This window comes from Rousettus aegyptiacus, unplaced genomic scaffold (assembly GCF_014176215.1).
Source record: "Rousettus aegyptiacus isolate mRouAeg1 unplaced genomic scaffold, mRouAeg1.p scaffold_m13_p_1, whole genome shotgun sequence".
In the NCBI taxonomy this organism is placed as follows: Eukaryota; Metazoa; Chordata; class Mammalia; order Chiroptera; family Pteropodidae; genus Rousettus; species Rousettus aegyptiacus.
The window spans coordinates 83,224,098-83,237,426 of record NW_023416284.1 but is presented as its reverse complement, the minus strand read 5'-3'; the positions used below and the strand labels follow the sequence as shown (position 1 = coordinate 83,237,426).

The following is a 13,329-nucleotide window of genomic DNA, read 5'->3' as shown; positions in this document are numbered from 1 at the left end:
TGCCTTCCTCGAACAAGCCCACCCCTTTCCTCCTGCGGTCGTCCCACGCACGCACGCGCGCACGCAGCTCCCTGGGCGGTGCGCGGGCGAAGAGACACCTACCGGAAGTGCATGCTCACGAAGGCCCCGCCCCTCCAGTTTTCCGGCGGACCAGTGTACCGCCTAAGCTGCCGAACTGGCACTAGTCCCACGAAATGGCGCCTGCGTCACACGAAATGAAGCTTTTTGTGCAAAGCTTCCTGAATTTGCGGAGGAAAAGCAGCAATAATGAAACATTTGGCTTAAAGCTTGAAAATGAAAATTTGGGCTTAAGTTTGTTGCTGAATAAATGCTTACTGAAGGATTGAAGTAGCAAGTGGCTGTCTGCTTTAATTTTTAACTACTTCAAAAAACCCCATTCTTCCAAAACTACCACAGCAACGATGTGTGAGTGTATGTGTTTCACGTGCAGTGACGTGGCTCGGACTACTAGCAAGCCTACAAATGATGTCCACTAATTTGGTCCTCATCAGTGCTGCTCAGCTCCTACAGACTCGTCTAAGGCTTCTTTATAGAGTCAATTCATCTCATATTTGGTCTTTCTCTTTTCCTGAAGCCTTCTATTTTTCCATCATTATTATCTTTTCCAAAGACCCCTGCCTTCTCAAGATATGCCCAAAGTAGGACAGCTTGTTTTGTCTTTTTTGCCACCAACGATGTTTCAGGCTTAATTTGCGCTAGAACTCACCTGTTCATCTTTCTGGTTGTCCAGGGTATCCACAGTTTGGGGTGAGTCTTGACAAATCCCCTTCCTAGTGTACTCTCTACTGGTAGTATCTTACAAGCTAATTTGGTGAGACATTTTTAAAAGAAATATTTTACCAGCATCATTTTCTGACAACTTTTTACTATACTTTTTTTTTTTTTTTTAAACTTGGTTTATCCAAATCTAAACTTGAGGCCAGTTATAATCTGGCTTCAACCCTGAAGAACCTTAGTGCCTATTTTCCCCATCTTGTCTTCCCCATACTCTGTGTGCTTAGTTAAATCTTCACATTAAAAATACTACAAAGAATTGTAGAGCAGGAGGCCAGGGAAGATGATAATATGGTTGGGGAAATTGAGACAAATGTATGTGTTCTCCAGTAATCAACAAGAAGAAAAACTAGAGCCTCCAGACCTTGAGAAAATAGAATATTTCTGGATGCCAATCCAGTGCTCTTTTCATTCCCTTTACTCAAAAAACATTTGAATATCAGAATTGTGTGGGTGGGTGCTTAATAAGTAGATGCTAAACAAATGACATTTCTGTGGGAAGCAGCATGGTAAGAAGGAAAGAGCGCAGACTTTGGGGTTAGATTTTAGTTCATATCCTGGCTTGGTACTTAGGAACTAAATCATCACGAGCAAATTAGTTTACCTTACCTCTTCGCACCAGTTTGCTGGGCTTCTTTTGCTTTAAAGTATATTATTTTACTTTATATCTAAGCTGAGATTTTTTTAGAGGTTTGCATTTATTTCCAAGAAGAGATCTGTAATAGGTTTATACTATATACACTATGGTCATTTAATTTTAAAATTATTTAAAAATAACTTAATAATTTATTTCAATAATATATTTGAGCTATCCTTGACACAGTGGCACCTGGCCTTGCCTTCATGGGGGTGGGATGCAGATAATGAAATAAACAGTAAATACAAGGCTGAATTCGTAATACTTTTGAAAAGATATATAGGGATGACACTATACCAGTCAGAACAATTAGAATTCTGAAATCCCAACATACATACTATTAGTATGTAAATAAATGTTTGAAATATAAACCATTTTTAGCATAGTTCTGAAAACCTCCTTTGAAAGAAGCCTTCCAAGTTATATCTGAACCTGACTGCTAAATAGAAAAAGAGAAATCCATGAAGGAAACAATATAATTAAGAAGTATATAAAGAAATGCTACAGTGGGGGTGGGGTGAGGAATCCACAAAAAATAATTATCCAAAGATTTAGTATTCCATATTAAGAGAGTTAGTTCATGAGGGGAAAACATTTAGCATTTTAACATGTTTCGGAATCAGCCAGCCGGATACTTATTTTGTACGAACATCTGTAACTCATCCCCTCTGAAAATCAACATATATAAGAAGCCCAGATATTATGAGCTCAAATTTCTAAGACAAACCCAAACTGAGTTGATTACAAAAATGAAAGTGATCGTCACTCTGCTTTCAGGTTCCAGAGTACAGAGGATACTTTCCCCCACCAAGAGTCGGTAAATGTTTTCTCATACAGTATTTCATTTTGACCCATTACTGTAGCATCATAATAGAAAAACACAAATCAGATCCTATGTACCAAAAACGTTAGTTACAAATTCAGTTTACTGAACCAGTGTACCTAACGACCCTAGGACTTAACAAAGGCTGAAACAAAGTTCAAAGGTTTCAAGTAAATGTATCAGTAATAGTTACATATTAAAATACATTTATGTTTTATGTGCAGCCCTAACTTTCCAGTATTCTCAATGTCTTTCCACAGAGGTTTCCCTTTATGTCACTTCTGATTGAATTGTCAAGCCAATAAAAAGGCATTCACTATGCCTCCAACAGAGCCCAAAGACAAAATAATCGTCATTGTCCTAGTTTGAGAATTTTAACTCAACTTCTGGACCCCACAGTAAAACCAGTTCTCGGAACCGCACACATGATACCGATATCCCACTCCCTTTGCATCCTTCTCCAGCAAGTTTCGAGAAAGTAATTAACGTTCGGTTCCAACGTTGACTACAGCGCAGGCCTAAATCACCCAGCCTTAAACGCTTGGCGAGGACCGCCTCTAACTCCCCAAACCCCTTCGTCCCGGAAGTTGCATCACTACGCTCGTGCGCCCTGTCCCCGGATGCACTTTTATATCCGGATTCTTAGAACGGACTCAGAGTTCCACGGTTCCTGACGCGGTCAGCACATGCGCGACGCCTCTGCTCCCTCTTCGTCCGCTTCCACCAGCCTCCACGGTCTGGGCAGCCGCCGCCACCGCCGCGGAGGAGTCAGGAAGTTCAAGATGGCCGCCGCGGAGGCTCAGTCTCTGCGCGAACAGCCAGAGTAAGTAATCTCTCTTGAGTGGTACGGCAGGCCGGAGTCCTGGGGACTGCCGAGTGGGAAACGGTGGGGACCTGCACGGGCGGGCGGGAAAGTTCAGGCCTAACGGCGGGAGCCAAACTTTGCCTTGCCCCTCTAGATACGTTGTGGGGCGGGAAGTGTGGGGTGCGGGCAGGTGGCCTGCAAGCTTCGCTCTCTGGGAGGCCTCGTCTGTTGGGTCGAAGGCGGCCGCGGCCTGCCGAGCGTCGTTGCCCTGGGAGGCATAGGCGCGAGCGGCCCCTACAGGTCTCCTGCGCGAGGCGGCTGCCGCGACAGTGCGGTCGCGCCTTTCTATTACCTCCCTCCGGGACGGAGCGGAGCTCCCTGGCCACAGCACTCAGCGGCATCGGTGTTGGGCATCCAAGGGGCAGTGGCGACAGCAGGGCAAGTCCTAAGACTTATCTTCTGCATGCATTTACCTAGGTTGTCTACTATTGGTGTCAGTTTTTAGAAAACAGAGAGGAGAAAGGGTTCTAGGGCCACCCTCTTTGAACATCCCCAGCTATAGTTTGTGCACTTCATCTCTCCTCCCCTGCACTCTTTACTTAAGCATCCATTCGATATTTTTTCCTCCTGCCTATTGGCAGCCTATTTTCCAACTCGTAAACGTGAGACAAAGTAAGATTAAGTCCTTGGTTTTGAGGCCTGGCATTTTTTTGGCTTGAGTTTATAACCCTTCTTGGAAGTACCAATGGAAGGAATAGTGGAAATTGTTAGCTACTGCTAGATCCAAGCACTTTGTCTATAATTAAGCTAATATTAGAATTTATATGGCGGAGTGAAACCATACTTGTATATGCTGCAAAGGCTAACCGTTACCTAACTGAAAGTAGTATTTTGTTTGTGTGTGTGTTTATGTTAGGAAAACTTAAGAATATAAAAGAGACTGGATTTTAAAACATTATAGCGCCCTTTTTTTTTTTGCATAAGCATTATCTGATTTGTTTCTAGCCATTTTAGGAAAGAGGCGAATATAGTCTCCCAGCAACTTGGGATTAAAAGAAAGGAGAAATCTTTGCCTCCCGACGGCACAACACTTCATTGCCATGCATCTAGTTCTGGACTCAGTCATTTGCATTACTCAGCTCAACAGAATTATACTAAGTTTTTCCTTTAGGGCTTTTGAACGCTGTTTTATTATCGTCACAGTTTGAGTTAGAAGAGAACAAATGGATTCTAAGAATTAACTAGACTTTGGCTCTTTTTGTTTCTCTCATCGAGTTCACAGTGTGGCACAGTTACAGTATTTATGCCAGTACAGTACAGATCAGATCCTTGGCTATGCAGTTGAATATTCTAGTAATCTTTTAAAGTTCTATAGTCTTCCATCTGTTCATTTGATATTAGGTATAGTTCAGGTTCATTTCGAGAAGTAGTTCAGCTACATTTTATTTACATATTTAAATGCTAGATTCAGTAATGAATAACTTTATTTAAGCCTCTGCAATATGAACAATGAGGTAGTCTTTATTTCTACCTCCCCTCCCCACAGAACACTTTGTATAAATGTAATATTTGGTCTGTATGTATTCCACTTTCAATTGTTTGGAAATGTTTAACAAAGAAAATAACAGTTTAATATGAATGAGAGCAAGTACTATATATGTTTCTCTAGTGAATGGTGGCATATAGCATCTAACCAATTTTTTAGAGAATACTGAATATTTAAATGGAGTATTCAAAAGTAGAACATTTAGAAACTAAATATTAAAAAGACAGTTTTTAAGTTTCCTGAAGGCTTTTTAAAAAGTGGTTTTTACATTTGTCGTCTCTAGCTCAGCCTTTTTGATGGTTTTAAACATTTATGTTTTATATGCATGATTTATTTGCATTGACCAAGTACCACATGTTCAGAGAACTAGACAAATATTAACTCATTTAATCCTTATAACAACAAAATGGCAGTAGATACTGTTTTTTCTCATGTTTTACAGATGATAAAACTGAAGCACAGAGAAATCGAGTTAACTGCCCAGGGTCATACCAAGTGACAGAGCCAAAATTTACACTCAGGCAGTCCCCGATTCTAGATCTGCTCCTAAGGATTATACGGGCTGGTCTGCCACTATCAATTGTGGCTCCTTTTAAAAATAGCCGTTAGGGTTTGAATCATTTTTATTTATTTCCAGTGTCCCAGAAAGATCCATTTTTTTGATGCGACAGTTCTAATTCTTTGAAACTTAATTTCCCAAACCTGATTTGGAAATGGAATGGGTCAAGGAGTTCGTTTTAAGACTGGGTCTTTCGGGTTCATTCTTACTTTTACATTTACATTAGTTCTGTATTAATGTTGTTTAACTTGTCAGAGAAACAGGCATAATTACTTTCTTTGTAAAAAATCAGTTTGCTCACCGTTCTCTATCTCCAAAGCATAAATTGAATGACCCCCAAGTAAGATATCAAAAAGAATATTCTTTGAAAAACATGTGAAAGAGGAAATTAAAATAACACTAGTGGTTGGTAAATGGTCACTTTATTTAAAAATTGTTCCATGGCTATTTTCATTGTGCCAGATGACCCAATACCTGGGTTGTTTGAAGGGTGAAACTGTCATTGCATTTGACAAAAAAAAATACTGTTAAAACACTCTCATACTGTCTGCACTTCTAATTTAGCTTTGTTCTCAAATAATGTGATTTGGAGGATGGTATTCAGCTCTCATTATTGTTTTATATAAACCTGTTGAACAGGTTTGTATAGACATGCACCTGCTAAATGTAGTGTTAAATTGCAAAATGTAAATTTGTATATATGGAGCTTATTTACAGGAGTTCCCCCTTATTCACAGGAAATACTTTTCAAGACCTCAGTGGATGCCTGAAACCACAGATAGCACCAAATCCTGTATATACAGGCATACTTTGCTTTATTGCACTTCACAGATACTGTGTTGTACAAATTGGAGTTCTGTAGCAACCGTGCCTCAGGTCTGCTGGTGCCATTTTTCAAACAGCATTTTTACTCACTTCATGTCTCTGTGTTACATTTTTGGTAATTTTCACAAATTACAAACGTTAGTGTTATATTTATTATGATGATCAGTGATCTTTGTTACTATAATAACACCTCGGATGGTGGTTAGCATTTTTGAACAATAAAGTATATTTTAGTTAAGGAATGTACTATTGCACACTTAATAGATTATAGTGTAAACGTAATTCATATGCATTGAGAAACCACGAAGTTCATGTGACTGACTTTATTGCAATATTCGCTAATAATAGAACAAATATAACAGTACTGTAATAAAAGTTGTATGAGTGTGGTCTCTCACTTTCAAAGTATCTTATTGACTATAACCTTTTTGTGATGATACAGTGCCTATGTGATGAGAGGAAGTGAGGTGAGTGACATAGACATTGTGACATAGCATTGGGCTACTATAAGGGTTGCTTGAACACAAGCACTGTGATACCCTGACAGTGAGCCTTATAACCAAGATGGCTACTAAGTGATTAATGGCCAGGTAGCATATACAGTGTGAATATGTCGAACAAAAGGATGATTCAGTTCCCAGGCGGGATGGAGCAGAAGGTGCAAAATTTCATCCTGCTACTCAATGGCATGCAATTTAAAACTTATGAATTATTTCTAAAATTTTTAATTTAATATTTTCAGGCCTTGGGTGAGGGGGTGCTATTGTATTTATTGTTAACATGAACTATCCAAGAAGACTATCAGGGCTTTTTATTTGTTTGTTTATTATTTATGCCTATAGCACCTGGTCTTCCTAGGTGGTCTCCCATCCGAGTACTAACCAGGCCCGACCCTGCTTAGCATTTTGAGGTCAGACATTGGGCTTGTTCAGGGTAGCATGGCTGTATACCATGGACTGTGGCTCCACTGGGACATGAACCCAGGACCTTCTGCGTGGAAAGCAGACATGCTAACCGTTACACTGTGGAACCGTGTCCACAAGCAAGTTTCTTAAAAAATCTTTCTATATAAGTTTAGAAGAAAGTTGTTGATGAATGTAAATCAACTGCTTTAGCACAGGCTCATTCATTATATGTAATAACATTATGCCATTGACTCATTGAGTCCAAGTTTTCCTGGTTTACCTAGTCAGACTTCAGTTGTTATTTTCTATGAAATTTGCCTTAGAGAACAACTGAGGAGGACGAAGATGTGTTATATGCCTAACCCCATTGTAGGAGAACTCTAGGATAATTAAAGTTAACCTAGTTGGCCTTAAGGTGCGTACAGTTTTTTCATCAGTAACCTAGTCATTTCTTGAGATAACATTCATTAAATTACAATAGAAACTGAGGTCACTCATTGGAATGACTAACACTGGGCATCATGATGTAGGTCCTGATTCTCAGAAGCTTTAGGAGCTAGATAATCTTTTGAAGGAATTTAACTTCCTCTTTGGGTAAACTCAAGAATTTTGAATGAAGCTCCTTGAAAGACTTAAAAATTATAGAAAGCATAAGAAAAGCATTCAAAGAGCAGATTTTTCTTGGGGAGGGAGGTGATTAAATCATTTGGGATACTGCATTCAAGAAATGGGTGTATATACTATGTGAAGCACTGGAGATAAACGAGAAAAACAAAATGTTTACTGTCAAGAGGTAAGAGTATCTTACAGCCAGTATAAACCAGCTGTAGTATAATGAATACACCATTTTTATGTTATTCTATGTAAATCCTTTAATTGAAAGAACAAATACTTACTGAGTACCTACTATAGGTTAGATTATATAGGCCTTAGTAATAGAGCAGTGAACTAAACATTAAAATTCTGCTCTTAATAGTGTTTATGTTATAATACAGAGAGACAAACAAGAATTATATCAAGTGGTGGCAATTATTTTGGAGAAAAATTAAGCAAAGAAAGGGAATGTGTGGTAGGGTGGAGTTTGCGATTAAAATGAATTCTCAGGAAAACTTGACTGAAAAAGTGTAATTTGTCCAAAGACCCGAGGTTGACAAAGGAAACAGCAGTGTATACAACTGGGGAAAGTGTTCCAGGCGGAGGAAACAGCAGACACAAGTACTACTAAGGCGCTAAGGCAGGAGTATACTTGTTCAAGGAGAGCAGTGCAACTGAAGCAGAGTGAGTGTGGGAGGAAAGTAGTAAGTTCAAAGTGTTGGAGAGGTTGGGCAGATAGTATGGGGCCTTATAAAGGATTTTAGTTTTTTACTCTGAAGGAGGTAGGAAGCTGAAGTTTAAGGCAGAGTAGTCATATGCTCTGTCATTTTAAAAGCATATTCCATCAAGTGGAAGAACTCTCGACTAACTTGGAATGTAATATCAGCCTCCTTGCTAGGTTTGATGTATGTGTGACCTTAGACAAGTTCCTTAAACCTCCTTGAACATTAACATCTCATCTGTCATGGAGAAATAGAGACAATGTTTCTTGAGTAACTTTATGTGAACTCATTGCCAAGACAAACCTCTAATTGTCAATAATGTTATTGCTCCAGTTTTTACAGTTGAGGAAACTGAGGCACAGAGGAGTATATTTCTAACCTGTGCCATGTTGGAGGCAGCATTTTAACAATAGTTAGTTTTACTCTAGAATCTATGCTCTTTGACAGTATTCCTTAAAATAACATTAGTTTCAGCCCTCCCGATTCCAGTGTCACAATGAGTAAATACATTTATCCAGTATCCAAACAATAGTAACAGCATACTTTTTGGGCAGTTGGTTCATGCTAGACACTGTTAATAACAAATTACCCTCAGCAATCCACATAACATGCTTTGAGATAGGTATTTTTATTTTTATATTCTCCATTTTATACAGGAGGTACCTGCAGATCAGAGAGATCTTAAACTTGCCTAAGTCCACACAACCAGTAAGTAGTGGGACCAGAATTTAAACCCAGTAGTCTGGCTTTAGTTTTTTGCCATGTGGTAATTTTGTCATGTTCTCCACACCCCCTTATTGTCAACTAAAAACTTTTCAAGCATACCTCCATGTGTCCATTATTGAATACAGACCTAGCTGGAGGGCCAGACTCTTCTCCAGCTTCTGGTGTAATGACAGTGTCATTACAGACAACCTGTCCAGCATCCTAACCTTGCAGTTCCTAGGCCTCTGACTCCAGTGAGCCCGTGACTGTCTCAACCATTCTCTCCCAGAATCTTACTCTTATCTTATCTTATCTCCTGAAATTGTTCCTGAGATCTTAACCACCATTAGACCAGTTTCTTCCACAAGTTTGATGCCCAGGCAACACTTAACCTGTCTGTAGTTTGCTCTGTATAACTATGTCTTTTGTCACTTTTCCCCACTTGAATAGCCTTTCCCCTTCTGGTTAATTTTTTTTTACTCATTCTATAGGAGAAATTACTCATTCTATAGGACTGATACTTATGATATTACTTTTAATCTATGTACCCTCCTGATAAACATTTATTATCGCCCCTCAATGTTCCTGCTAAACTGATAGCTGGGTTTTTTCTGATGTCTCCTACAAGATGCCTTCCTTGACCATTTTCAAAATGATTTTAGGCAATCCTTCAGTGTTCTCATAATGCCTTTATTTATGTCTTTATTATACTTCTCAAGTGTTACATGGGACTTTCTTTTCCACTGGACTGTAATTTCCTTGAGGGAGGCAGGTATTGGACCAGTATATGTTATTTTCCTGCTGCCTGGTTTAATGTCTACATTAAATGTGAGTGATTTGTTAAAAATATTAAAAGACCTTAAGTGAAAAATTAATTCATTCTTAACTTACAAAGAGCTATTTGTAGTATATGGCACAAGTAATAAACTTACTAAAAATACAGGAATATATAATTTAAAGGATTTGGACAAAATAATTTATATTTTCTTCCAAAAATATATGATACCCTGAATCCAGATAATTTGAAGTCTGGGTTTGGTCTCATAGTTTAAGATGTGATTATTTAATTTGGAGTGCTTTTAACAGGGGAAATTAAATATCGCTGTTGTAGCTTTTGTTTAACTTGGGAATAACCAACTATAAAGATTTAGCAGAATAATTTAGAATCATAAACTCTAAGCACAGCCCAAGGATTTAAGCACAAAAACCACCTCTTAATATGAACATATTTTGGGAAACTAATCTCTCATTTGAAATTTAGAGAGATTAAATAGCCCACTGAACAGATCTTGGGTTGAACCATATGAAATTGCTGACTTTGAACTATTTTTGACCTGCAAAACACCCTTTGATGTGGTTCAACCTGATACCACATGATTGCTCAGTGGCTGCTGCAGGCCAAGAGTCCTAACTCCTGGTCAGTTTACTTTGAAGTTTTAACCCTTGGGAACATCAGCCACCAGTGTATGTGATGGAGTGCTTATTTTGGGTATAGCTCAGTGTTGGCTCTAGAGATTCAAAATTATGTTTCTGTATTTCAAATATTGAAAGAGATTTATCTCCCATGTATACATGTCTTTTATGTTTTATGAAAAAAAGAAAATGGGATATTCTTTTGATGTTAAGTCTGTGTTGGAAATGCTGGTTTAAAATCAAGTTATCGAGTGACTGTTTAAATCAATACTAACATTTTACCTGGCTTGGATTCTTTTTTTCTATTAAATATAGTTATTTTAAGCTCTTCACTATGCATTTCCTCTAATAGTTTTGGTAATGGAGTTCAACCTTTAAAAACAAATTAAAGTGTAAGTCGCCATTCAACTTAGTTCTTGCTATATACTATTGAAATAAATGTCTGACACTGTTACAAAAATGTTTCATGTACTGAGGTGTACTTTCTCATTATTATTTTGGTATGACCCTGAATACTTGATAAATGATATGATTTTAAAATGTGTGTGATACATTTTAGGACAGAAGATGCCGATAATTCTGAAAAGAGTGTAAATGAAGAAAATGGAGAAGTATCAGAAGACCAATCTCAAAATAAGCATAGTCGTCACAAAAAAAAGAAGCATAAACACAGAAGTAAACATAAGAAACATAAACATTCCTCAGAAGAAGACAAGGATAAAAAACATAAACATAAGCATAAACATAAGAAACACAAAAGAAAAGAGGTTATTGATGCTTCAGACAAAGAAGGTATGTCTCCAGCAAAAAGAACTAAACTTGATGATTTAGCTTTATTGGAAGACTTGGAAAAACAGAGAGCCTTGATTAAAGCTGAACTTGATAATGAGTTAATGGAAGGAAAGGTCCAATCTGGGATGGGGCTCATATTACAAGGTTATGAGTCTGGCTCTGAAGAAGAGGGGGAAATTCATGAAAAGGCAAGAAATGGAAATAGGTCTAGTATTAGATCTTCAACTCTAAAGGGGAAACTTGAACTTATGGACAATAAAAATAGTACAAAAAAGCGAAGTAAAAGCAGATCCAAAGAACGGACTAGACATAGGTCCGATAAAAAGAAAAGTAAGGGAGGTGTTGAAATAGTTAAAGAGAAGACAACTAGGAGCAAATCAAAGGAGAGGAAAAAGTCCAAAAGCCCATCCAAAAGAAGTAAATCTCAAGATCAAGTAAGAAAATCAAAATCTCCTACCCTTAGAAGGCGATCTCAAGAGAAAATTGGGAAGGCCAGGTCTCCTACTGATGACAAGGTTAAAATTGAGGATAAAAGTAAGTCAAAAGATAGGAAAAAATCCCCAATTATGAATGAAAGTAGAAGTCGTGATCGAGGCAAAAAATCCAGATCCCCAGTTGACTTAAGAGGTAAATCCAAAGACAGAAGGTCTCGATCCAAAGAAAGAAAGTCAAAACGGTCTGAAACTGATAAAGAAAAGAAGCCAATTAAATCTCCCTCTAAAGATGCTTCTTCTGGGAAAGAAAATAGGTCACCTAGTAGACGACCTGGTCGTAGTCCTAAAAGAAGAAGTTTGTCTCCAAAACAACGTGATAAATCAAGAAGAAGTAGATCTCCACTTTTAAATGATAGACGGTCTAAGCAGAGCAAATCGCCTTCTCGAACTCTCTCTCCTGGTAGAAGAGCCAAGAGCCGATCCTTGGAAAGAAAGCGAAGAGAACCAGAAAGGAGACGACTTTCTTCTCCAAGGTAATTTGTTTTCAAAATGTTAGTGCTTTTTACCAGTGCAGTAGATTTTAAAGGAGAAACTAGAACTTGTGGACAATAAAAGAAGAGATGATATTGAGCTTTTATAGTTTTCAAGTATAATCCATTCCACTAGCTATATTAATATTTGCACTTTTGTCAGTGTGTATCTTGATTATGAGTCGTTACAAATATTGAACTTAGTGACAGAATCAGTTTTTTCCCCCAACTCCTTAATTTAGTGTCTAATTTGCAGACTTAAATCTAAGTAATTTGGTCGATAAAGCTAGGTATACCTATTTATGGGAAGGGGGCAGTTTCTGGAGTTGGGATTATTACTTCATTGAACACTATACACTGAAATTTTTAACTTTAAAAAAGTAAGTATCAGTTTTAAGGATTGCTCTGTCTGCCCTCTTGACTTGGCATGATTTTGAATTCTAACAACATAAATTGGAACTTTAATTTTGGCCCCAAAATATAATGAAATTGAAAGTGGACATTTCTTTCTGTTACTAATTCATATACTTATAATCTTATTTTAAAAATACATCTTAAATTTAAGAAGAATCGTGTAAGAAATTATTTTATTTTTTACCAGTAACCATGAAAATAACTCATATTTGTATAATGCATTTGGTCTGTCAATTCTTATAAATTGTGATTCTTTCCTCATGAGGTAAAGTAACTGTCATACTTAGTTTATAAATGAAAAAGTATATTGAGAGGTTATTTACTAGAATTATAAAACAAATAGTTAAGACAGAAACAATTTTGTCAAGGAGGGATGGGGAGTTGATTAAACTACTTTAGAAACACTTTTTAATATCTTTATATTCAGTAATGAGATGTGAAATTATTGGCCAAGTTTCACTTAAAATAATGTTGGCTTTTTCTATGTAAAGATATATGAATTCTTAGCCATTTACTATTGCACATTAATATTTACTGTATATGGGTATAAATAATAAGCTAAAGTTTAAATCATCTTTTCTAAGACATTTCAAGAATGCTTCTCAAAGTACTCTATTTTAAGTGATACTCCTGATTCTTTACTTCTAAGTGACATTGTAGCAAAATGGACCCCTTCTCTTAGTTTTTCTCCATTGATGCAGCTGTTAGTGTTGCTGATATGTTATCTAAAGTGTTTCTTAAATAATCCTGGTCTCTCAATTTGCTTTTAGTTTGAGAAGAAAATTTTGAAGGGTTTATTAAGGACTAGAGTTGAATTTTTGAAACCAATA

The 13,329-nt window shown here is 37.4% G+C and overlaps 1 protein-coding gene, 1 non-coding gene and 1 pseudogene across 20 annotated transcripts in view; 1 reads left to right on the top strand and 2 right to left on the bottom strand.

The window, feature by feature from the left end:
• LOC107503802 overlaps positions 1-2,782 on the bottom strand; it is a 34,697-nt pseudogene extending 31,915 nt beyond the window's left edge.
• A 98-nt stretch (positions 2,783-2,880) lies between these two features.
• Positions 2,881-13,329, top strand: part of PRPF4B (pre-mRNA processing factor 4B) — a 34,892-nt gene continuing 24,443 nt past the window's right edge. For 14 of the 19 annotated variants that reach the window (XR_004955827.1, XR_004955826.1, XR_001595294.2 and 11 more), the window contains exons 1-2: positions 2,922-3,078; positions 10,889-12,088. Coding sequence is in view for 2 of the 19 variants with exons in the window: in XM_016132583.2 (XP_015988069.1) it covers positions 2,942-3,078; positions 10,889-12,088 (1,337 nt within the window). In the remaining 17 variants the exon portion in view is untranslated. Of the gene's footprint in view, positions 3,079-10,888; positions 12,089-13,329 lie in introns of all 19 variants that reach the window. The other 5 variants (XR_001595304.2, XR_001595299.2, XR_001595302.2 and 2 more) reach the window with 2 other exon arrangements.
• TRNAG-UCC lies at positions 6,950-7,022 on the bottom strand. Its single transcript has one exon. It is a non-coding gene; the product is annotated as a tRNA-Gly (tRNA).